General features: G+C 42.8%; 1 protein-coding gene across 1 annotated transcript in view; it reads right to left on the reverse strand.

Annotated features, from left to right (window-relative positions):
* Positions 1-7275: 7275 nt before the first annotated feature.
* Positions 7276-23969, reverse strand: part of LOC135526870 (papilin-like) — a 29895-nt gene continuing 13201 nt past the window's right edge. The window contains exons 5-11 of the mRNA XM_064955538.1: positions 23118-23248; positions 15992-16115; positions 14964-15044; positions 13986-14158; positions 11134-11257; positions 8314-8440; positions 7276-7345 (exon numbers count right to left, since the gene is read on the reverse strand). Of these exons, the coding sequence (XP_064811610.1) occupies positions 7276-7345; positions 8314-8440; positions 11134-11257; positions 13986-14158; positions 14964-15044; positions 15992-16115; positions 23118-23248 (830 nt within the window). The remainder of the gene's footprint in view (positions 7346-8313; positions 8441-11133; positions 11258-13985; positions 14159-14963; positions 15045-15991; positions 16116-23117; positions 23249-23969) is intronic.

Below are 23969 nucleotides of genomic sequence, written 5' to 3' on the forward strand. Positions count from 1 at the left end.
TACACACTAGTACTCTACTGGGGTAAGTACTGATATATACACACTAGTACTCTTCTGAGTTAATATTAATATATACACACTAGTACTCTACTGGGGTAAATACTGATATATACACACTAGTACTCTTCTGAGTTAATATTAATATATACACACTAGTACTCTACTGGGGTAAGTACTGATATATACACACTACTGCTCTACTGGGGTAAGTACTGATATATATACACACTAGTACTCTACTGAGTATATACTGATATATACACACTAGTACTCTACTGGGGTAAGTACTGATATATACACAAAGTCAAGTATTCATACCCCTTGACTTTTTACAAATGTTCTTGTATTACAGCCTAAAATGAAAATAGATTTCTCACCTGTCTATACACAATACCCCATAATCATTTACATAAGTATTCACAGCCGTGAGACAAAACATGTTAGAAATCACCTGGCAGCGATTAAAGCTGTGAGTCTTTCTGGTTAAGTCTCTAAGAGCTTTTCACACCTGGATTGTACAATATTTGCACATTATTATTGTCAGGATTTGGCCAGGGTTGTTCCGGGTTTTGGTCACTAGATGCCCCCATTGTGCTTTTTGACCTCATGTTTTTTCCCTTGTTCCCCATTATTATTTGCACCTGTGCCTCGTTTTCCCTGATTGTATTTAAACCCTTAGTTTCCCTCAGTTCTGTGCTCTGTGTTTGTATGTTAGCACCCAGCCCTAGTGTTCTGTGTATTCTTGTGGATGCTCTTGTGGAATTCTGTTTTTGAGTATCTCTTGAGGCTTTTTTGTGCTATACCTACCACCTTTTGGATTTGCCATTTTGTATTGAAGGACTTCTCCTTTTTTTAACTTTATTAAATACACCGTCTTAAGTACTGCTGTGTCTGCCTCATCTTCTGGGTTCTGCTGACTATTCGTGGCTCAGTTGGTTAAGTGACTGTTTCTCACTCCGGAGACCCAGGTTCGTAACTGGGTCCTGACAATTATTTTGTAAAAGCTCTGTCAAGTTGGTTGGCTACACAGCCATTTTCAAGTCTTGCCATAGATCCAAACGGTAACTAGGCCACTCAGGAACATTCAATTCAGTGAATATTTGACCTTGTGTTCTAGGTTAATTGTCCTCCTGAAATTTGTCTCCCAGTTTCTGTTGGAAAGAAACGCACACCTATTTAGGCGAGGTGCTGGCTAGCGGAGTAGAAAACTTGAAAATAAAAGAGAGCCGCACACTCTAGGAGCTCAGATGCAAAAATGTAATTACCGACGTTTCGACAGCCAAGCTGTCTTCATCGGGGTATAAAGCAGACTGAGCCAGGTTTTCCTCTAGACCTATACCTGTGCTTAGCTCTATTCCATTTATTTTTATCCTAAAAAACCTCCCCAGTCCTTAACAATGACAAGCATACCCATAACATGATGCAGCCACCACCATGATTGCAAATATGAAAAGTGGTACTCAGTGATGTGTTGGATTTGCCCCAAAAATAACATTTTGTATTCAGAACATAAAATTAATTTCTTTGCCACATTTGTTGCAGTTTTACTTTAGTGCCTTGTTGCAAACAGGATGCATGTTTTGGAATATTTTGTATCTGTACAGGCTTCCTTCTTCTCACTCTGTCATTTAGGTTAGTATTGTGGAGTAACTACAATGTTGTTGATCCATCCTCAGTTTCTCCTATCACAGCCATTAAACTCTGTAACTGTTTTAAAGTCACCATTGGCCTCATGTTGAAATCCCTGAGCAGTTTCCTTCCTCTCCGGCAACCGAGTTAGAAAGGACACCTGTATCTTTGTAGTGACTGGGTGTATTGTTACACCATTCAAAGTGTAATTGAAAACGACACCATGCTCTAAGGGATATTCAATGTCTGCTTTTTTACGTTTACCCATCTACCAGTAGGTGCCCTTCTTTGCGAGACATTGGAAAACCTCCCTGGTCTTTGTGGTTGAAAGTCACTGCTCGACTGAGGGACCTTACAGATAATTGTATGTGTGGGGTACAGAGATGAGGTAGTCATTAAAAAAATCATGATAAACACTATTATTGCACACAGAGTGAGTCCATGCAACTTATTATGTGACTTGTTGAGCACATTTCTACAGAGTTAGTCCATGTGACTTGTTGGGCAAATATTTCCTACTGAACGTATTTAGACTTGCCATAACAAAGGGTTTGAATATTTATTGACTCAAGACATTTCAGCTTTTCATTTTGAATTGTTTTGTAAACATTTCTAAAAACCTAACTCAACTTTGACCTTATGGGGTATTGTGTTTAGGCCAGTGACACAAAACTCTCAAATTAATCCATTTAAATTCAGAATGTAACAACAAAATATGGACCAGGTCTCGGGGTATGAACACTTTCTGAAGACCGAACACCCAGACATACTGATAAACACTTGAAGTAGGAAGTTTACATACACTTAGGTTGATGTCATTAAAACTTGTTTTTCAACCACTCCACCAATTTCTTATTAACAAACTATAGTTTTGACAAGTCGGTTAGGTCTTCTACTTTGTGCATGACACAAGTAATTTTTCAAAAAATTGTTTACAGACAGATTATTTCACTTATAATTCACTGCATCACAATTCCCGTGGGTCAGAAGTTTACATACACTAAGTTGACTCTGCCTTTAAACAGCTTGGAATATTCCAGAAAACGATGTCATTGCTTTAGAAGCTTGTGATAGGCTAATTGACATCATTTGAGTTAATTGGAGGTGTACCTCTGGATGTATTTCGAGGCCAACCTTCAAACGCAGTGCGTCTTTGCTTGACATCATGGGAAAATCAAAATAAATCAGCCAAGACATCAGAAAAAAATTGTAGACCTCCACAAGTCTGGTTCATCCTTGGGAACCATTTTCAAACGGCTGAAGGTACCACATTCATCTGTACAAACAATAGTACGCAAGTATAAATACCATGGGACCACACAGCCGTCATACTGCTCAGGAAGGAGACGCGTTCTGTCTCCTAGAGATGAACGTACTTTGGTGCAAAAAGTGCAAATCAATCCCAGAAGAAGAACAAAGGACCTTGTGAAGATGCTGGAGGAAACAGGTACAAAAGTATCTATATCCACAGTAAAACGAGTCCTATATCGACATAACCTGAAAGGCCGCTCAGCAAGGAAGAAGCCACTGCTCCAAAACCGCCATAAAAAGTCAGTCTACAGTTTGCAACTGCACACGGGGACAAATATCGTACTTTTTGGAGAAATGTCCTCTGGTCCGATGAAACAGTTTGGCCATATTGACCACAGTTCTGTTTGGAGGGAAAAGGGGGAGGCCGAAGAACACCATCCCAACCGTGAAGCACGAGGGTGCCAGTATCATGTTGTGGGGGTGCTTTGCTGCAGGAGGGACTGGTGCACTTCACAAAATAGACAGCATCATGAGGAGGAAAATGATGTGGATATATTGAAGCAACATCTCAAGACATGAGTCAGGAAGTTAAAGCTTGGTCGCAAATGGGTCTTCCAAATGGACAATGACCCCAAGCATACTTCCAAAGTTGTGGCAAAATAGCTTAAGGACAACAAAATCAAGGTATTGGAGTGGCCATCACAAAGCCCTGACCTCAATCCTGTAGAAAATCTGGCGGCAGAACTGAAAAAGAGAGTGCGAGCAAGGAGACCTACAAACCTGACTCAGTTACAGCAGCTCTGTCAGGAGGAATGGGCCATAATTCACCCAACTTATTGTGGGAAGCTTGTGGAAGGCTACCTGAAACATTTGACCCAAGTTAAACAAATTAAACAATGCTACCAAATACTAATTGAGTGTATGTAAACTTCTGACCCACTGGGAATGTGATGAAAGAAATAAAAGCTGAAATAAATAATTCTCTCTACTATTATTCTGACATTTCACATTCTTAAAATAAACTGACCTAAGACAGGGAATTCTGACTAGGATTAAATGTCAGGAATTGTGAAAAACTGAGTTTAAATGTATTTGGCTAAAGTGTATGTAAACTTCTGACTTCAACTGTATAGACCAGACCACCATGGGAAGGAGATGGGAGGAGAAGGAGGAGGAGAATGAGTTTGGATCTCTGAGCTGGTTGCAGGAGGAGGAGAGGTGAATGAGGAGGAGGAGGAGGAGAAGGAGGAGGAGAATGAGTTTGGATCTCTGAGCTGGTTGCAGGAGGAGGAGGAGAGGTGGATGAGGAGGAGGAGGAGAGGTGGATGAGGAGGAAGAGGAGGAGGGAGGAGGAGAGAGAGTTTGGATCTCTGAGCTGGATAGTTGCCCCTCACCCAACATGGAGGACAGGCTTCAACACTGAACACAGACTTGAGACAGACACTCAGCCTGAACTCAAACACAGGGAGGACTGCTGCACTGTAGCTGTGTGTTTGAGGTGTACAGGCTTCAACACTGAACACAGACTTGAGACAGACACTCAGCCTGTACAGGCTTTCTTTGACCTTATACCAGCAGGTGTCTATAATGTCCAGGTTAGCATTACATTCCTATAGTGGATGATGTGTCTATAATGTCCAGGTTAGCATTACATTCCTATAGTGGATGATGTGTCTATAATGTCCAGGTTAGCATTACATTCCTATAGTGGATGATGTGTCTATAATGTCCAGGTTAGCATTACATTCCTATAGTGGATGATGTGTCTATAATGTCCAGGTTAGCATTACATTCCTATAGTGGATGATGTGTCTATAATGTCCAGGTTAGCATTACATGCCTATAGTGGATGATGTGTCTATAATGTCCAGGTTAGCATTACATTCCTATAGTGGATGATGTGTCTATAATGTCCAGGTTAGCATTACATTCCTATAGTGGATGATGTGTCTATAATGTTCAGGTTAGCATTACATTCCTATAGTGGATGATGTGTCTATAATGTCCAGGTTAGCATTACATTCCTATAGTGGATGATGTGTCTATAATGTCCAGGTTAGCATTACATTCCTATAGTGGATGATGTGTCTATAATGTTCAGGTTAGCATTACATTCCTATAGTGGATGATGTGTCTATAATGTCCAGGTTAGCATTACATTCCTATAGTGGATGATGTGTCTATAATGTCCAGGTTAGCATTACATTACTATAGTGGATGATGTGTCTATAATGTCCAGGTTAGCATTACATGCCTATAGTGGATGATGTGCCTATAATGTCCAAGTTAGCATTACATGCCTATAGTGGATGATGTGTCTATAATGTCCAGGTTAGCATTACATTCCTATAGTGGATGATGTGTCTATAATGTCCAGGTTAGCATTACATGCCTATAGTGGATGATGTGTCTATAATGTCCAGGTTAGCATTACATTCCTATAGTGGATGATGTGTCTATAATGTCCAGGTTAGCATTACATGCCTATAGTGGATGATGTGTCTATAATGTCCAAGTTAGCATTACATTCCTATAGTGGATGATGTGTCTATAATGTCCAGGTTAGCATTACATGCCTATAGTGGATGATGTGTCTATAATGTCCAGGTTAGCATTACATTCCTATAGTGGATGATGTGTCTATAATGTCCAGGTTAGCATTACATGCCTATAGTGGATGCTGTAAGTGTCTATAATGTCCAGGTTAGCATTACATTCCTATAGTGGATGCTGTAAGTGTCTATAATGTCCAGGTTAGCATTACATGCCTATAGTGGATGATGTGTCTATAATGTCCAGGTTAGCATTACATTCCTATAGTGGATGATGTGTCTATAATGTTCAGGTTAGCATTACATGCCTATAGTGGATGCTGTAAGTGTCTATAATGTCCAGGTTAGCATTACATTCCTATAGTGGATGATGTGTCTATAATGTCCAGGTTAGCATTACATGCCTATAGTGGATGATGTGTCTATAATGTCCAGGTTAGCATTACATTCCTATAGTGGATGATGTGTCTATAATGTCCAGGTTAGCATTACATTCCTATAGTGGATGATGTGTCTATAATGTCCAGGTTAGCATTACATTCCTATAGTGGATGATGTGTCTATAATGTCCAGGTTAGCATTACATTACTATAGTGGATGATGTGTCTATAATGTCCAGGTTAGCATTACATGCCTATAGTGGATGATGTGCCTATAATGTCCAGGTTAGCATTACATTCCTATAGTGGATGATGTGTCTATAATGTCCAGGTTAGCATTACATTCCTATAGTGGATGATGTGTCTATAATGTCCAGGTTAGCATTACATGCCTATAGTGGATGATGTGTCTATAATGTCCAGGTTAGCATTACATGCCTATAGTGGATGATGTGTCTATAATGTCCAGGTTAGCATTACATTCCTATAGTGGATGATGTGTCTATAATGTCCAGGTTAGCATTACATGCCTATAGTGGATGATGTGTCTATAATGTCCAGGTTAGCATTACATTCCTATAGTGGATGATGTGTCTATAATGTCCAGGTTAGCATTACATTCCTATAGTGGATGATGTGTCTATAATGTCCAGGTTAGCATTACATGTCTATAGTGGATGATGTGTCTATAATGTCCAGGTTAGCATTACATGTCTATAGTGGATGATGTGTCTATAATGTCCAGGTTAGCATTACATTCCTATAGTGGATGATGTGTCTATAATGTCCAGGTTAGCATTACATGCCTATAGTGGATGATGTGTCTATAATGTCCAGGTTAGCATTACATTCCTATAGTGGATGATGTGTCTATAATGTCCAGGTTAGCATTACATTCCTATAGTGGATGATGTGTCTATAATGTCCAGGTTAGCATTACATTCCTATAGTGGATGATGTGTCTATAATGTCCAGGTTAGCATTACATGCCTATAGTGGATGATGTGTCTATAATGTCCAGGTTAGCATTACATGCCTATAGTGGATGATGTGTCTATAATGTCCAGGTTAGCATTACATTCCTATAGTGGATGATGTGTCTATAATGTCCAGGTTAGCATTACATTCCTATAGTGGATGATGTGTCTATAATGTTCAGGTTAGCATTACATGTCTATAGTGGATGATGTGCCTATAATGTCCAGGTTAGCATTACATTCCTATAGTGGATGATGTGTCTATAATGTCCAAGTTAGCATTACATGTCTATAGTGGATGATTTAGTAAATTAAATATATTGAATCTTTGGCCTACTTGACCTAGTGTATATGAAGACATGATCTCATATACGCACTAACAGTACACCTCTCTGGATAAGAGTGTCTTCTAAATGACTAACTGTATAAATATATATCCCCTGTGTTTGAGCTCCGGGGATCAGCGGGGCCACCGTAGGCCCTGGGTTACCTGTACACATATGTTCTGGGGCTTTCAGAGGGCGTCCACGCATTTGGCTGATACAGGTACGCCATCCTTTATGAACAGGGACAACAACAACAACATCACCCAAAACAGTGAGACCTGGGGTGTATTCATTAGTGCACATCGTAGCATATGGCAGCAAAACGTTTGATAACGGAAAAAAACAACGTTTTTCAACAAAAACAAGAGTTTATTTTGGACAAATTCAGGTAGGTTCCGCCCTGTTTCGTTACGTTTGCTTCTGTTTGTTTCAATTTAGTTTCTAGTGAATACACCCCAGACAGCTAGGAGCCCAGCCAGACAGCTAGGAGCCCAGCCAGACAGCTAGGAGCCCAGCCAGACAGCTAGGAGCCCAGACAGACAGCTAGGAGCCCAGCCAGACAGCTAGGAGTCCAGACAGACAGCTAGGAGTCCAGATAGACAGCTAGGAGCCCAGCCAGACAGCTAGGAGCCCAGCCAGACAGTTAGGAGCCCAGCCAGACAGCTAGGAATCCAGATAGACAGCTCGGAGTCCAGACAGACAGCTAGGAGCCCAGCCAAACAGCTAGGAGCCCAGCCAGACAGCTAGGAGCCCAGCCAGACAGCTAGGAGCCCAGCCAGACAGCTAGGAGTCCAGACAGACAGCTAGGAATCCAGACAGACAGCTAGGAGTCCAGACAGACAGCTAGGAGCCCAGCCAGACAGTTAGGAGCCCAGCCAGACAGCTAGGAGTCCAGACACAGCTAGTAGCCCAGCCAGAGCTCCTGCATGAACTCACACACTACTGAACCCAGATCAGTCATCACAAGGGGTATCATTGTACTCCTCCAAAAGCCTTTTCACACACATTGTCCTTAGCCCTCCGGCTAAGACTGGCTCTGGGCTAGTTTATCCCGTAATCACACACACATTTGTTAACTCTGGACTACGTTTTGCAGCTTTTGAGGCACTGACTGTAAATAACTAACACCATTTACTTGAAAAGTCTGTTGTTGATTTTCCAAAAAGAGTTATTGTGATACGTAGCCCGGCTGACTCACCGACGGGTCTGAGGGCACGTCTGAGGGTTGCAGGTGCGGTTGGTGAGGGGGCGTGGCAGGGCGGTGCACAGGTAGTCTGGGTAGGCCTCGTTATCGATGGCACAGAACACCAGACGGGACTGGTAGCCTGGTGGAGGGAGGAAGAGGGAACAGAAGGAGGAATCAGTCAAGGAGGAGGAGGAAGAAGAAGAAGAAGAAGAAGAAGAAGAAGAAGTAGGGTTACAGATTAAAGTAAAGTGACATGAGATTAAATTAAGGTGACATTAGATTAAAGTAAGGTGACAGATTAAAGTAAAGTGACAGATTACAGTAAAGTTACAGATTAAAGTAATGCGACATTAGATTAAAGTAAGGTGACATTAGATTAAAGTAAGGTGACAGATTAAAGTAAGGTTACAGATTAAAGTAAAGTGACATGAGATTAAATTAAGGTGACATTAGATTAAAGTAAGGTGACATTAGATTAAAGTAAGGTGACAGATTACAGTAAAGTTACAGATTAAAGTAATGCGACATTAGATTAAAGTAAGGTGACATTAGATTAAAGTAAGGTGACAGATTAAAGTAAGGTTAAAGATTAAAGTAAAGTGACATTAGATTAAAGTAAGGTGACAGATTAAAGTAAGGTGACAGATTAAAGTAAGGTGACAGATTAAAGTAAAGTGACAGATTAAAGTAAAGTGACAGATTAAAGTAAGGTTACAGATTAAAGTAAGGTGACAGATTAAAGTAAGGTGACAGATTAAAGGAAGGTGACAGATTAAAGGAAGGTGACAGATTAAAGTAAGGTGACATTAGATTTAAGTAAGGTGACAGATTAAAGTAAAGTGACATTAGATTAAAGTAAGGTGACAGATTAAAGTAAGGTGACAGATTAAAGTAAGGTGTCAGATTAAAATAAGGTTACAGATTAAAGTAAGGTGACATTAGATTAAAGTAAAGTGACATTAGATTTAAGTAAGGTGTCAGATTAAAGTAAAGTGACATTAGATTAAAGTAAGGTGACAGATTAAAGTAAGGTGACAGATTAAAGTAAGGTGACATTAGATTTAAGTAAGGTGACAGATTAAAGTAAAGTGACATTAGATTAAAGTAAAGTGACAGATTAAAGTAAGGTGACAGATTAAAGTAAGGTGTCAGATTAAAATAAGGTTACAGATTAAAGTAAGGTGACATTAGATTAAAGTAAAGTGACATTAGATTTAAGTAAGGTGTCAGATTAAAGTAAAGTGACATTAGATTAAAGTAAGGTGACAGATTAAAGTAAGGTGACAGATTAAAGTAAGGTGACAGATTACAGTAAAGTTACAGATTAAAGTAATGCGACATTAGATTAAAGTAAGGTGACATTAGATTAAAGTAAGGTGACAGATTAAAGTAAGGTTACAGATTAAAGTAAAGTGACATGAGATTAAATTAAGGTGACATTAGATTAAAGTAAGGTGACATTAGATTAAAGTAAGGTGACAGATTACAGTAAAGTTACAGATTAAAGTAATGCGACATTAGATTAAAGTAAGGTGACATTAGATTAAAGTAAGGTGACAGATTAAAGCAAGGTTAAAGATTAAAGTAAAGTGACATTAGATTAAAGTAAGGTGACAGATTAAAGTAAGGTTACAGATTAAAGTAAGGTGACAGATTAAAGTAAGGTGACAGATTAAAGTAAAGTGACAGATTAAAGTAAGGTTACAGATTAAAGTAAGGTGACAGATTAAAGTAAGGTGACATTAGATTAAAGTAAGGTGACAGATTAAAGTAAGGTGACAGATTAAAGTAAAGTGACAGATTAAAGTAAAGTGACAGATTAAAGTAAGGTTACAGATTAAAGTAAGGTGACAGATTAAAGTAAGGTGACAGATTAAAGGAAGGTGACAGATTAAAGTAAGGTGACAGATTAAAGTAAGGTGACATTAGATTTAAGTAAGGTGACAGATTAAAGTAAAGTGACATTAGATTAAAGTAAGGTGACAGATTAAAGTAAGGTGACAGATTAAAGTAAGGTGTCAGATTAAAATAAGGTTACAGATTAAAGTAAGGTGACATTAGATTAAAGTAAAGTGACATTAGATTTAAGTAAGGTGTCAGATTAAAGTAAAGTGACATTAGATTAAAGTAAGGTGACAGATTAAAGTAAGGTGACAGATTAAAGTAAGGTGACATTAGATTTAAGTAAGGTGACAGATTAAAGTAAAGTGACATTAGATTAAAGTAAAGTGACAGATTAAAGTAAGGTGACAGATTAAAGTAAGGTGTCAGATTAAAATAAGGTTACAGATTAAAGTAAGGTGACATTAGATTAAAGTAAAGTGACATTAGATTTAAGTAAGGTGTCAGATTAAAGTAAAGTGACATTAGATTAAAGTAAGGTGACAGATTAAAGTAAGGTGACAGATTAAAGTAAGGTGTCAGATTAAAGTAAGGTTACAGATTAAATAAAGTGACATTAGATTAAAATAAAGTGACATTAGATTAAAGGTGACATTAGATTAAAGGTGACATTAGATTAAAGTAAAGTGACATTAGATTAAATAAAGTGACATTAGATTAAAATAAAGTGACATTAGATTAAAGGTGACATTAGATTAAAGTAAAGTGACATTAGATTAAATAAAGTGACATTAGATTAAAATAAAGTGACATTAGATTATAGTAAAGAGGGACAAGGGTTGCAAAATTACAGTCAATTTCCTGCTTGGAAGATTCCGGAATTCCTGCTTTTTCCCTTTCTGATTCCGGGATTCTTTCGAATGTAATTTCTGAAAACCTGGGAATTTGGGGAAAGTAACCAAAATATTGCAGCCCCAGAAGGACACGTACCTGATCCACACTCTCTGCTGCAGGTAGACCATGAGCCGAAGCTCCAGTAGTATCCCTCTCTGGACCGACCGTTAGGGAGGTAGTACTCGTACTCTACTCCCTGGTTATGTTCCTGGATGATCAACTGAGGCGGGAGAGAAAGAGAGAAATAGATCAAAACCTCTACCTTTATTTCATTTTACTGAGTGCAGAGAAAGACAGAGAGACACAGACAGCAACAGACCTGGGATCAGACTACAACAGACCTGGGACCAGACTACAACAGACCTGGGATCAGACTACAACAGACCTGGGATCAGACTACAACAGACCTGGGACCAGACTACAACAGACCTGGGATCAGACTACAACAGACCTGGGACCAGACTACAACAGATCTGGGATCAGACTACAACAGACCTGGGATCAGACTACAACAGACCTGGGACCAGACTACAACAGACCTGGGATCAGATTACAACAGATCTGGGATCAGACTACAACAGACCTGGGATCAGACTACAACAGACCTGGGATCAGACTACAACAGACCTGGGATCAGACTACAACAGACCTGGGATCAGACTACAACAGACCTGGGATCAGACTACAACAGACCTGGGATCAGACTACAACAGACCTGGGATCAGACTACAACAGACCTGGGATCAGACTACAACAGACCTGGGATCAGACTACAACAGACCTGGGACCAGACTACAACAGACCTGGGACCAGACTACAACAGACCTGGGATCAGACTACAACAGACCTGGGATCAGACTACAACAGACCTGGGATCAGACTACAACAGACCTGGGACCATACTACAACAGACCTGGGATCAGACTACAACAGACCTGGGATCAGACTACAACAGACCTGGGATCAGACTACAACAGACCTGGGATCAGACTACAACAGACCTGGCACCAGACTACAACAGACCTGGGATCAGACTACAACAGACCTGGGACCAGACTACAACAGACCTGGGATCAGACTACAACAGACCTGGGATCAGACTACAACAGACCTGGGATCAGACTACAACAGACCTGGGGGGGGGTCGGTTTGATGAAAGACAACTCTTACTGCCAGTGATTCGACAGTTATTTAGTGGCTATTTAGGTTTTACTCGCAATGATGGTGATCGTATGGAATTGTTTTACCTACTATAACTGAATGCCCTGGTTTTGATTTACTCTGGCTAAGTGCGTCTGCGAAAAGAACTAAGGGGCGATTTCCCAAACACAGATTAAGTCTTGTCCTGGACTAAAGCATTTTTTTATGGCGATCTGTGTTCTGGGAAACTGCCCGTATAGGACTCAAATGTCAAATTAGAAGGTACTTTAAAACACGTGACATAAACCCCAATGTTTCAGGTCTATAACAGCCGAGGAGGTAGTTGTGTGACTCTGACCCCTTTTTTTGTTGTTGTGATGTATTTTTTTTCATAATAATTTCATAATAATCATTACAGACAGAAGGACTAGAGTTCAGAGTCACAGATCATTAGAGACAGAAGGACTAGAGATCAGAGTCACAGATCATTAGAGACAGAAGGACTAGAGTTCAGAGTCACAGATCATTAGAGACAGAAGGACTAGAGTTCAGAGTCACAGATCATTAGAGACAGAAGGACTAGAGTTCAGAGTCACAGATCATTAGAGACAGAAAGACTAGAGTTCAGAGTCACGGATCATTAGAGACAGAAGGACTAGAGTTCAGAGTCACAGATCATTACAGACAGAAGGACTAGAGTTCAGAGTCACAGATCATTACAGACAGAAGGACTAGAGTTCAGTCACAGATCATTAGAGACAGAAGGACTAGAGTTCAGAGTCACAGATCATTAGAGACAGAAGGACTAGAGTCCAGAGTCACAGATCATTAGAGACAGAAGGACTAGAGTTCAGAGTCACAGATCATTAGAGACAGAAGGACTAGAGTTCAGAGTCACAGATCATTAGAGACAGAAGGACTAGAGATCAGAGTCACAGATCATTAGAGACAGAAGGACTAGAGTTCAGAGTCACAGATCATTAGAGACAGAAAGACTAGAGATCAGAGTCACAGATCATTACAGACAGAAGGACTAGAGTTCAGAGTCACAGATCATTACAGACAGAAGGACTAGAGTCCAGAGTCACAGATCATTAGAGACAGAAGGACTAGAGTTCAGAGTCACAGATCATTAGAGACAGAAGGACTCGAGTTCAGAGTCACAGATCATTAGAGACAGAAAGACTAGAGATCAGAGTCACAGATCATTACAGACAGAAGGACTAGAGTTCAGAGTCACAGATCATTAGAGACAGAAGGACTAGAGATCAGAGTCACAGATCATTACAGACAGAAGGACTCGAGTTCAGAGTCACAGATCATTAGAGACAGAAAGACTAGAGATCAGAGTCACAGATCATTACAGACAGAAGGACTAGAGTTCAGAGTCACAGATCATTACAGACAGAAAGACTAGAGTTCAGAGTCACAGATCATTAGAGACAGAAGGACTAGAGATCAGAGTCACAGATCATTACAGACAGAAGGACTAGAGTTCAGAGTCACATATCATTACAGACAGAAGGACTCGAGTTCAGAGTCACAGATCATTAGAGACAGAAAGACTAGAGATCAGAGTCACAGATCATTACAGACAGAAGGACTAGAGTTCAGAGTCACAGATCATTAGAGACAGAAGGACTAGAGTTCAGAGTCACAGATCATTAGAGACAGAAGGACTAGAGTCCAGAGTCACAGATCATTACAGACAGAAGGACTAGAGTTCAGAGTCACAGATCATTAGAGACAGAAGGACTAGAACCTAATCCCACACCTCCCAAGGACCTAAAGGATCAACTGACTCTGACCTCTATAACCAGCGGCTCGGTGGTGGGTCCGCGGCCCATGATGGTCTCAGGAGTCATCTCTCCCTCCGCCCCTCTCTGGTAGTATAGCATGGTGCCTGCTACAGGAGTGGCCTTGGAGAACTCAATCACCCAGTGGCCGTTCAGGTAGTACTCACCACGCAGGTTCTTAACGGCTGGTGGTAGACACAGACAGAGACAGACAGACAGAGACAAAGACAGGCAGACACAGAGACAGGCAGAGAGAGAGAGACAGGCAGAGACAAACAGAGACAGAGACATGCAGAGACAAACAGAGACAGGCAGAGACAAAGACAGGCAGACACAGACAGAGACGACAGAGACAGGCAGAGAGAGAGACAGGCAGAGACAAACAGAGACAAAGACAGGCAGACACAGACAGAGACGGGCAGAGACAGGCAGAGACAGAGACAGGCAGAGATGGGCAGAGACAGGCAGAGATAGAGACAGGCAGAGATGGGCAGAGACAGGCAGAGATAGACAGACACAGACACAAACACAGACAGACACAGCGAGAGACAGAGAGAGACAGACAGAGACAGACAGAGACACAGACAGACAGAGACAGACACAGAGTTCAGAGTCACGGATCATTAGAGACAGAAGGACTAGAGTCCAGAGTCACGGATCATTAGAGACAGAAGGACTAGAGTCCAGAGTCACGGATCATTAGAGACAGAAGGACTAGAGTTCAGAGTCACAGATCTTTACACCACCAAAGAACACAGCTTTTCTGGTACAACTGTCCTATTGCCATCTCATGTCCTGTCATCTCTAGCCCAGTTATCCAAGGAATTAAAGACTCGCCCGGACAGTTAGGGACTCGCCCGGGCAATTAGGGACTCGCGGGCAATTAGGGACACGCGGGCAATTAGGGACCCGCGGGCAATTAGGGACTTGCCAGGCAGTTAGGGACTCACATGGGCAGTTAGGGACTCACATGGGCAGTTAGGAACTCACCCAGGTAATTACGAGTCGCAACAGTCTCTCTGATGTGGATGGAGGTGGCTCCCACAGGGATGATAAACACCTGGTTATAGCCTGGGAGGAAAGAGAACAGGAGACATAATACACCTGGTTATAGCCTGGGAGGGAGGAGAACAGGAGATATAAAACACCTGGTTATAGCCTGGGAGGAGAACAGGAGATATAAAACACCTGGTTATAGCCTGGCAGGGAGGAGAACAGGAGATATAAAACACCTGGTTATAGCCTGGGAGGGAGGAGAACAGGAGATATAAAACACCTGGTTATAGCCTGGCAGGGAGGAGAACAGGAGATATAAAACACCTGGTTATAGCCTGGGAGGGAGGAGAACAGGAGATATAAAACACCTGGTTATAGCCTGGCAGGGAGGAGAACAGGAGATATAAAACACCTGGTTATAGCCTGGGAGGAAAGAGAACAGGAGACATAACACACCTGGTTATAGCCTGGGAGGGAGGAGAACAGGAGATATAAAACACCTGGTTATAGCCTGGGAGGAGAACAGGAGATATAAAACACCTGGTTATAGCCTGGCAGGGAGGAGAACAGGAGATATAAAACACCTGGTTATAGCCTGGGAGGGAGGAGAACAGGAGATATAAAACACCTGGTTATAGCCTGGCAGGGAGGAGAACAGGAGATATAAAACACCTGGTTATAGCCTGGGAGGGAGGAGAACAGGAGATATAAAACACCTGGTTATAGCCTGGCAGGGAGGAGAACAGGAGATATAAAACACCTGGTTATAGCCTGGGAGGGAGGAGAACAGGAGATATAAAACACCTGGTTATAGCCTGGCAGGGAGGAGAACAGGAGATATAAAACACCTGGTTATAGCCTGGCAGGGAGGAGAACAGGAGATAGAAAACACATCAGTGGACATGAAGAGTTGATACCATGGAGAGATGCTATGTTAACACACTGATACCCTCCTCCAGAGAGTGGGCTGTAACGGGAGCTCTATCCACAGATCCCGCGGTGAAGAGGTAAGAGAACTGTACCTTTGGGCAGGTTGGTCATGCTGAAGGTGCTCCTGACGGGGTAGCAGGACTGTCCGTTGCCCCCACACTGCAGACAGGGGTCATCCTGCTGGGGGGATTCCAGCATGTTGTCACAGCCCAGACGCTACAGGGGGGGGGGATAGGGAGGGAGATGGGGACATGGATTAGAGCAGGCCTCTCCGACCCTGTTCCTGGAGAGATACCATCCTGTAGGTTTACACCAGGCCTCTCCAACCCTGTTCCTGGAGAGATACCTGACAGGTCGCTCCTACCAGGTGGCGTGGCGAGAATCTGTCTCCTCGCCACGCGCTCTCACCACTGGTGTCCCCCAGGGCTCTGTTCTAGGCCCTCTCCTATTCTCGCTATACACCAAGTCACTTGGCTCTGTCATAACCTCACATGGTCTCTCCTATCATTGCTATGCAGACGACACACAATTAATCTTCTCCTTTCCCCTTCTGATGACCAGGTGGCGAATAGCATCTCTGCATGTCTGGCAGACATATCAGTGTGGATGACGGATCACCACCTCAAGCTGAACCTCGGCAAGACGGAGCTGCTCTTCCTCCCGGGGGAAGGACTGCCCGTTCCATGATCTCGCCATCACGGTTGACAACTCCATTGTGTCCTCCTCCCAGAGCGCTAAGAACCTTGGCGTGATCCTGGACAACACCCTGGTCGTTCTCAACTAACATCAAGGCGGTGGCCCGTTCCTGTAGGTTCATGCACTACAACATCCGCAGAGTACGACCCTGCCTCACACAGGAAGCGGCGCAGGTCCTAATCCAGGCACTTGTCATCTCCCGTCTGGATTACTGCAACTCGCTGTTGGCTGGGCTCCTGCCTGTGCCATTAAACCCCTACAACTCATCCAGAACGCCGCAGCCCGTCTGGTGTTCAACCTTCCCAAGTTCTCTCACGTCACCCCGATCCTCCGCTCTCTCCACTGGCTTCCAGTTGAAGGAGAGCTTCCGCTACAAGACCATGGTGCTTGCCTACGGAGCTGTGAAGGGGAACGGCACCGCAGTACCTCCAGGCTCTGATCAGGCCCTACACCCAAACAAGGGCACTGCGTTCATCCACCTCTGGCCTGCTCGCCTCCCTACCACTGAGGAAGTACAGTTCCCGCTCAGCCCAGTCAAAACTGTTCGCTGCTCTGGCCCCCCAATGGTGGAACAAACTCCCTCACGACGCCAGGACAGCGGAGTCAATCACCACCTTCCGGAGACACCTGAAACCCCACCTCTTTAAGGAATACCTAGGATAGGATAAAGTAATCCTTCTCACCCCCCCCCTTAAATGATTTAGATGCACTATTGTAAAGTGGCTGTTCCACTGGATGTCATAAGGTGAATTCACCAATTTGTAAGTCGCTCTGGATAAGAGCGTCTGCCAAATGACTTAAATGTAATGTAAATGTAAATGTAGATACCCTCCTGTAAGTTTAAACCAGGCCTCTCCAACCCTGTTCCTGGAGAGATACTCCCCTGTAAGTTTTCGCTCCAAAACTAATCTAACACACCTGATTCTAACAATTAGCTGGTTGATAAACTGGGGTTGGAGTGAAAACCTACAGGAGGGTATCTCTCCAGGAACAGGTCTGGAAGAGGCCTGGTTTAAGGTCTGGAAGGAGGGTATCTAGGTCTCCAGGAACAGGGTTGGAGAGGCCTGGTTTAAACCTACAGGAGGGTATCTCTCCAGGAACAGGGTCGGAGAGGCCTGGTTTAAACCTACAGGAGGGTATCTCTCCAGGGACAGGGTTGGAGAGGCCTGGCGTAAACCTACAGGAGGGTAGCTCTCCAGGGACAGGGTTGGAGAGGCCTGGCGTAAACCTACAGGAGGGTAGCTCTCCAGGGACAGGGTTGGAGAGGCCTGGTTTAAACCTACAGGAGGGTAGCTCTCCAGGAACAGGGTTGGAGTGCCCTGGTTTAAACCTATAGGAGAGCACTCGAGGAACAGGGTTGGAGAGTCCTGGGTTGGAGGGATAGAGAAAGAAACCCAGCCAGCAGCATGCAGGCCACACCCTGGAAGTAGAGAGAGATACTAGGTCTGGAAGGAGAGAGAGATACTAGGTCTGGAAGGAGAGAGAGATTCTAGGTCTAGAAGGAGAGAGAGATACTAGGTCTGGAAGGAGAGAGAGATACTAGGTCTAGAAGGAGAGAGAGATACTAGGTCTGGAAGGAGAGAGAGAGATACTAGGTCTAGAAGGAGAGAGATACTAGGTCTAGAAGGAGAGAGATACTAGGTCTAGAAGGAGAGAGATTCTAGGTCTGGAAGGAGAGAGAGATTCTAGGTCTGGAAGGGGAGAGATACTAGGTCTGGAAGAGAGAGAGATACTAGGTCTGGAAGGAGAGAGATACTAGGTCTGGAAGGAGAGAGATACTAGGTCTGGAAGGAGAGAGAGAGATACTAGGTCTGGAAGGAGAGAGAGATACTAGGTCTGGAAGGAGAGAGAGATATACTAGGTCTGGAAGTAGAGAGAGATACTAGGTCTGGAAGGAGAGAGAGATACTGGGTCTGGAAGGAGAGAGAGATACTAGGTCTGGAAGGAGAGAGAGATACTAGGTCTGGAAGGGAGAGAGATACTAGGTCTGGAAGGAGAGAGAGATACTAGGTCTGGAAGGAGAGAGATACTAGGTCTGGAAGGAGAGAGATACTAGGTCTGGAAGGGAGAGAGATACTAGGTCTGGAAGGAGAGAGAGATACTAGGTCTGGAAGGAGAGAGATACTAGGTCTGGAAGGAGAGAGAGATACTAGGTCTGGAAGGAGAGAGAGATACTAGGTCTGGAAGGAGAGAGATACTAGGTCTGGAAGGAGAGAGAGATACTAGGTCTGGAAGGAGAGAGAGATACTAGGTCTGGAAGGAGAGAGAGATACTAGGTCTGGAAGGAGAGAGAGAGATACTAGGTCTGGAAGGAGAGAGAGATACTGGGTCTGGAAGGAGAGAGAGAAACTAGGTCTGGAAGGGGAGAGAGATACTAGGTCTGGAAGGAGAGAGAGATACTAGGTCTGGAAGGAGAGAGATACTAGGTCTGGAAGGAGAGAGAGATACTAGGTCTGGAAGGAGAGAGAGATACTAGGTCTGGAAGGAGAGAGATACTAGGTCTGGAAGGAGAGAGAGATACTAGGTCTGGAAGGAGAGAGAGATACTAGGTCTGGAAGGAGATAGAGATACTAGGCCTGGAAGGAGATAGAGATACTAGGTCTGGAAGGAGATAGATACTAGGTCTGGAAGGAGAGAGATACTAGGTCTGGAAGGAGATAGAGATACTAGGTCTGGAAGGGGAGAGAGATACTAGGTCTGGAAGGAGAGAGAAATACTAGGTCTGGAAGGAGAGAGAGATACTAGGTCTGGAAGGGGAGAGAGAGATACTAGGTCTGGAAGGAGAGAGATACTAGGTCTGGAAGGAGAGAGAGATACTAGGTCTGGAAGGAGAGAGAGAGATACTAGGTCTGGAAGGGGAGAGAGATACTAGGTCTGGAAGGGGAGGGAGATACTAGGTCTAGAAGGAGATAGAGATACTAGGTCTAGAAGGAGATAGAGATACTAGGTCTGGAAGGAGAGAGAGATACTGGGTCTGGAAGGAGAGAGAGATACTAGGTCTGGAAGGAGAGAGAGATACTAGGTCTGGAAGGAGAGAGAGATACTAGGTCTGGAAGGAGAGAGAGATACTGGGTCTGGAAGGAGAGAGAGATACTGGGTCTGGAAGGGGAGAGATACTAGGTCTGGAAGGAGAGAGAGATACTGGGTCTGGAAGGGGAGAGATACTAGGTCTGGAAGGAGAGAGAGATACTAGGTCTGGAAGGAGAGAGAGATACTAGGTCTGGAAGGAGAGAGAGATACTGGGTCTGGAAGGGGAGAGATACTAGGTCTGGAAGGAGAGAGAGATACTAGGTCTGGAAGGAGAGAGAGATACTAGGTCTGGAAGGAGAGAGAGATACTGGGTCTGGAAGGGGAGAGATACTAGGTCTGGAAGGAGAGAGAGAGATACTAGGTCTGGAAGGAGAGAGAGATACTGGGTCTGGAAGGGGAGAGATACTAGGTCTGGAAGGAGAGAGAGAGATACTAGGTCTGGAAGGAGAGAGAGATACTAGGTCTGGAAGGAGATAGATACTAGGTCTGGAAGGAGAGAGAGATACTAGGTCTGGAAGGAGAGAGAGATACTAGGTCTGGAAGGAGAGAGAGATACTAGGTCTGGAAGGAGAGAGAGATACTAGGTCTGGAAGGGGAGAGAGATACTAGGTCTGGAAGGAGAGAGAGATACTGGGTCTGGAAGGAGAGAGAGAGATACTAGGTCTGGAAGGAGAGAGAGATACTAGGTCTGGAAGGAGATAGATACTAGGTCTGGAAGGAGAGAGAGAGATACTAGGTCTGGAAGGAGAGAGAGAGATACTAGGTCTGGAAGGAGAAAGAGATACTAGGACTGGAAGGAGAGAGAGATACTAGGTCTGGAAGGAGATAGAGATACTAGGTCTGGAAGGAGAGAGAGATACTAGGTCTGGAAGGAGAGAGAGATACTAGGTCTGGAAGGAGAGAGAGATACTAGGTCTGGAAGGAGAGAGAGATACTGGGTCTGGAAGGAGAGAGAGATACTAGGTCTGGAAGGAGATAGAGATACTAGGTCTGGAAGGGGGAGATATTAGGTCTGGAAGGAGAGAGATACTAGGTCTGGAAGGAGATAGAGATACTAGGTCTGGAAGGAGAGAGATACTAGGTCTGGAAGGAGAGAGAGATACTAGGTCTGGAAGGAGAGAGAGAGATACTAGGTCTGGAAGGAGAGAGAGATACTAGGTCTGGAAGGAGAGAGAGATACTAGGCCTGGGAAGGAGAGAGAGATACTAGGTCTGGAAGGAGAGAGAGATACTAGGCCTGGGAAGGAGAGAGAGATACTAGGTCTAGAAGGGAGAGAGATACTAGGTCTGGAAGGAGAGAGAGATACTAGGTCTGGAAGGAGAGAGAGATACTAGGTCTGGAAGGAGAGATTCTAGGTCTAGAAGGAGAGAGATACTAGGTCTAGAAGGAGAGAGATACTAGGTCTAGAAGGAGAGAGATACTAGGTCTAGAAGGAGAGAGATTCTAGGTTTAGAAGGAGAGAGATTCTAGGTCTAGAAGGAGAGAGAGATACTAGGTCTAGAAGGAGAGAGATACTATTTCTAGAAGGAGAGAGAGATTCTAGGTCTAGAAGGAGAGAGAGATACTAGGTCTGGAAGGAGAGAGAGATTCTAGGTCTAGAAGGAGAGAGATACTAGGCCAGGGAAGGTATTTGAGTAGCTATGAAGATCTCATCACTGGGATACAGGAAGACAAGAAGGCTGTCACACAACTCAATACAGGTTTATGTTAGAGGGAAACTGAAGTTAGAGGGAAACTGAAGTAAGAGGGAATCTGAAGTTAAAGGGAAACTGAAGTTAGAGGGAAACTGAAGTAAGAGGGAATCTGAAGTTAAAGGGAAACTGAAGTTAAAGGGAAACTGAAGTTAGAGGGAAACTGAAGTAAGAGGGAATCTGAAGTAAGAGGGAATCTGAAGTTAAAGGGAAACTGAAGTTAGAGGGAAACTGAAGTTAGAGGGAAACTGAAGTTATAAGAAATAGGGAAACTGAAGTAAGAGGGAAACTGAAGTAAGAGGGAATCTGAAGTTAGAGGGAAACTGAAGTTAAAGGGAAACTGAAGTTAGAGGGAAACTGAAGTTGTAGGGAAACTGAAGTTAGAGGGAAACTGAAGTTAGAGGGAAACTGAAGTTAGAGGGAAACTGAAGTTAAAGGGAAACTGAAGTTAAAGGGAAACTGAAGTAAGAGGGAAACTGAAGTTGTAGGGAAACTGAAGTTATAAGAAATAGGGAAACTGAAGTAAGAGGGAAACTGAAGTAAGAGGAAAACTGAAGTTGTAGAGAAACTGAAGTTAGAGGGAAACTGAAGTTAGAGGGAAACTGAAGTTAAAGGGAAACTGAAGTTAAAGGGAAACTGAAGTTAAAGGGAAACTGAAGTAAGAGGGAAACTGAAGTTGTAGGGAAACTGAAGTTATAAGAAATAGGGAAACTGAAGTAAGAGGGAAACTGAAGTAAGAGGAAAACTGAAGTTGTAGAGAAACTGAAGTTAGAGGGAAACTGAAGTTATAAGAAATAGGGAAACTGATGTTAGAGGGAAACTGAAGTTATAGGAACACTGAAGTTAGAGGGAAACTGAAGTTAGAGGGAAACTGAAGTTAGAGGGAAACTGAAGTTAGAGGGAAACTGAAGTTATAAAAAATAGGGAAACTGAAGTTAGAGGGAAACTGAAGTTAAAGGGAAACTGAAGTTAGAGGGAAACTGAAGTTAGAGGGAAACTGAAGTTAGAGGGAAACTGAAGTTATAAAAAATAGGGAAACTGAAGTTAGAGGGAAACTGAAGTTAGAGGGAAACTGAAGTTATAAAAAATAGGGAAACTGAAGTTAAAGGGAAACTGAAGTTAGAGGGAAACTGAAGTTAGAGGGAAACTGAAGTTAGAGGGAAACTGAAGTTATAAAAAATAGGGAAACTGAAGTTAGAGGGAAACTGAAGTTAGAGGGAAACTGAAGTTATAAAAAATAGGGAAACTGAAGTTAGAGGAAACTGAAGTTAAAGGAAACTGAAGTTAGAGGGAAACTGAAGTTAGAGGGAAACTGAAGTTATAAAAAATAGGGAAACTGAAGTTAAAGGGAAACTGAAGTAAGAGGGAAACTGAAGTTATAAGAAATAGGGAAACTGAAGTAAGAGGGAAACTGAAGTAAGAGGGAAACTGAAGTTGTAGAGAAACTGAAGTTAAAGGGAAACTGAAGTTAAAGGGAAACTGAAGTAAGAGGGAAACTGAAGTTGTAGAGAAACTGAAGTTAAAGGGAAACTGAAGTTATAAGAAATAGGGAAACTGAAGTTAGAGGGAAACTGAAGTTGTAGGGAAACTGAAGTTGTAGGGAAACTGAATGTTGAGGTCAGAGTGAAACATGTTGAGGTCAGAGTGAAACATGTTGAGGTCAGAGTGAAATTGATGAATTGAGTGAAAGTGTTGATAAATTCCATCCAACCCCCCCCCTTGATAATCACAGCGCCCTTCTGTTATTAAGACTCAAATTTAATCCTACCTCTCACACACACACACGCACACACACACCTACCTTACAGACTCCATCAACACAGACATCCTTCCTCCCGGGATGGCAGGGCGTGCCGTCGGCCACAGCTGTCCTGTGGCGGTAGAAGAAGTTCTCTCCTCTGGGCATACAGTTCAGCTCACACAGGTTGTCAGCTGGTGGGAAACACAAACACACCTTTAGTTCACCCTTCTACACCTGTAATTTGCATAACATTACCAGTAATATATTCCAGCGGTCTGCTGAACATTGCTGTTATTATTATATAGTCTTTACCAAACGTTACAGTCATTACCAAACGTTATATAGTCTTTACCAAACGTTATACAGTTATTACCAAACGTTATATAGTCTTTACCAAACGTTATACAGTTATTACCAAACGTTATATAGTCTTTACCAAACGTTATACAGTTATTACCAAACGTTATATAGTCTTTACCAAACGTTATACAGTTATTACCAAACGTTATACAGTCTTTACCAAACGTTATATAGTCTTTACCAAACGTTATACAGTTATTACCAAACGTTATACAGTCTTTACCAAACGTTATATAGTCTTTACCAAACGTTATACAGTCTTTACCAAACGTTATACAGTTATTACCAAACGTTATACAGTTATTACCAAACGTTATATAGTCTTTACCAAATGTTATACAGTCATTACCAAACGTTATACAGTTATTACCAAACGTTATACAGTCATTACCAAACGTTATACAGTCTTTACCAAACGTTATACAGTTATTACCAAACGTTATACAGTCATTACCAAATGTCATACAGTCATTACCAAACGTTATACAGTCTTTACCAAACGTTATACAGTCTTTACCAAACGTTATACAGTTATTACCAAACGTTATACAG

Source organism: Oncorhynchus masou, chromosome 32 (genome assembly GCF_036934945.1).
Source record: "Oncorhynchus masou masou isolate Uvic2021 chromosome 32, UVic_Omas_1.1, whole genome shotgun sequence".
Lineage (NCBI taxonomy): Eukaryota > Metazoa > Chordata > Actinopteri > Salmoniformes > Salmonidae > Oncorhynchus > Oncorhynchus masou.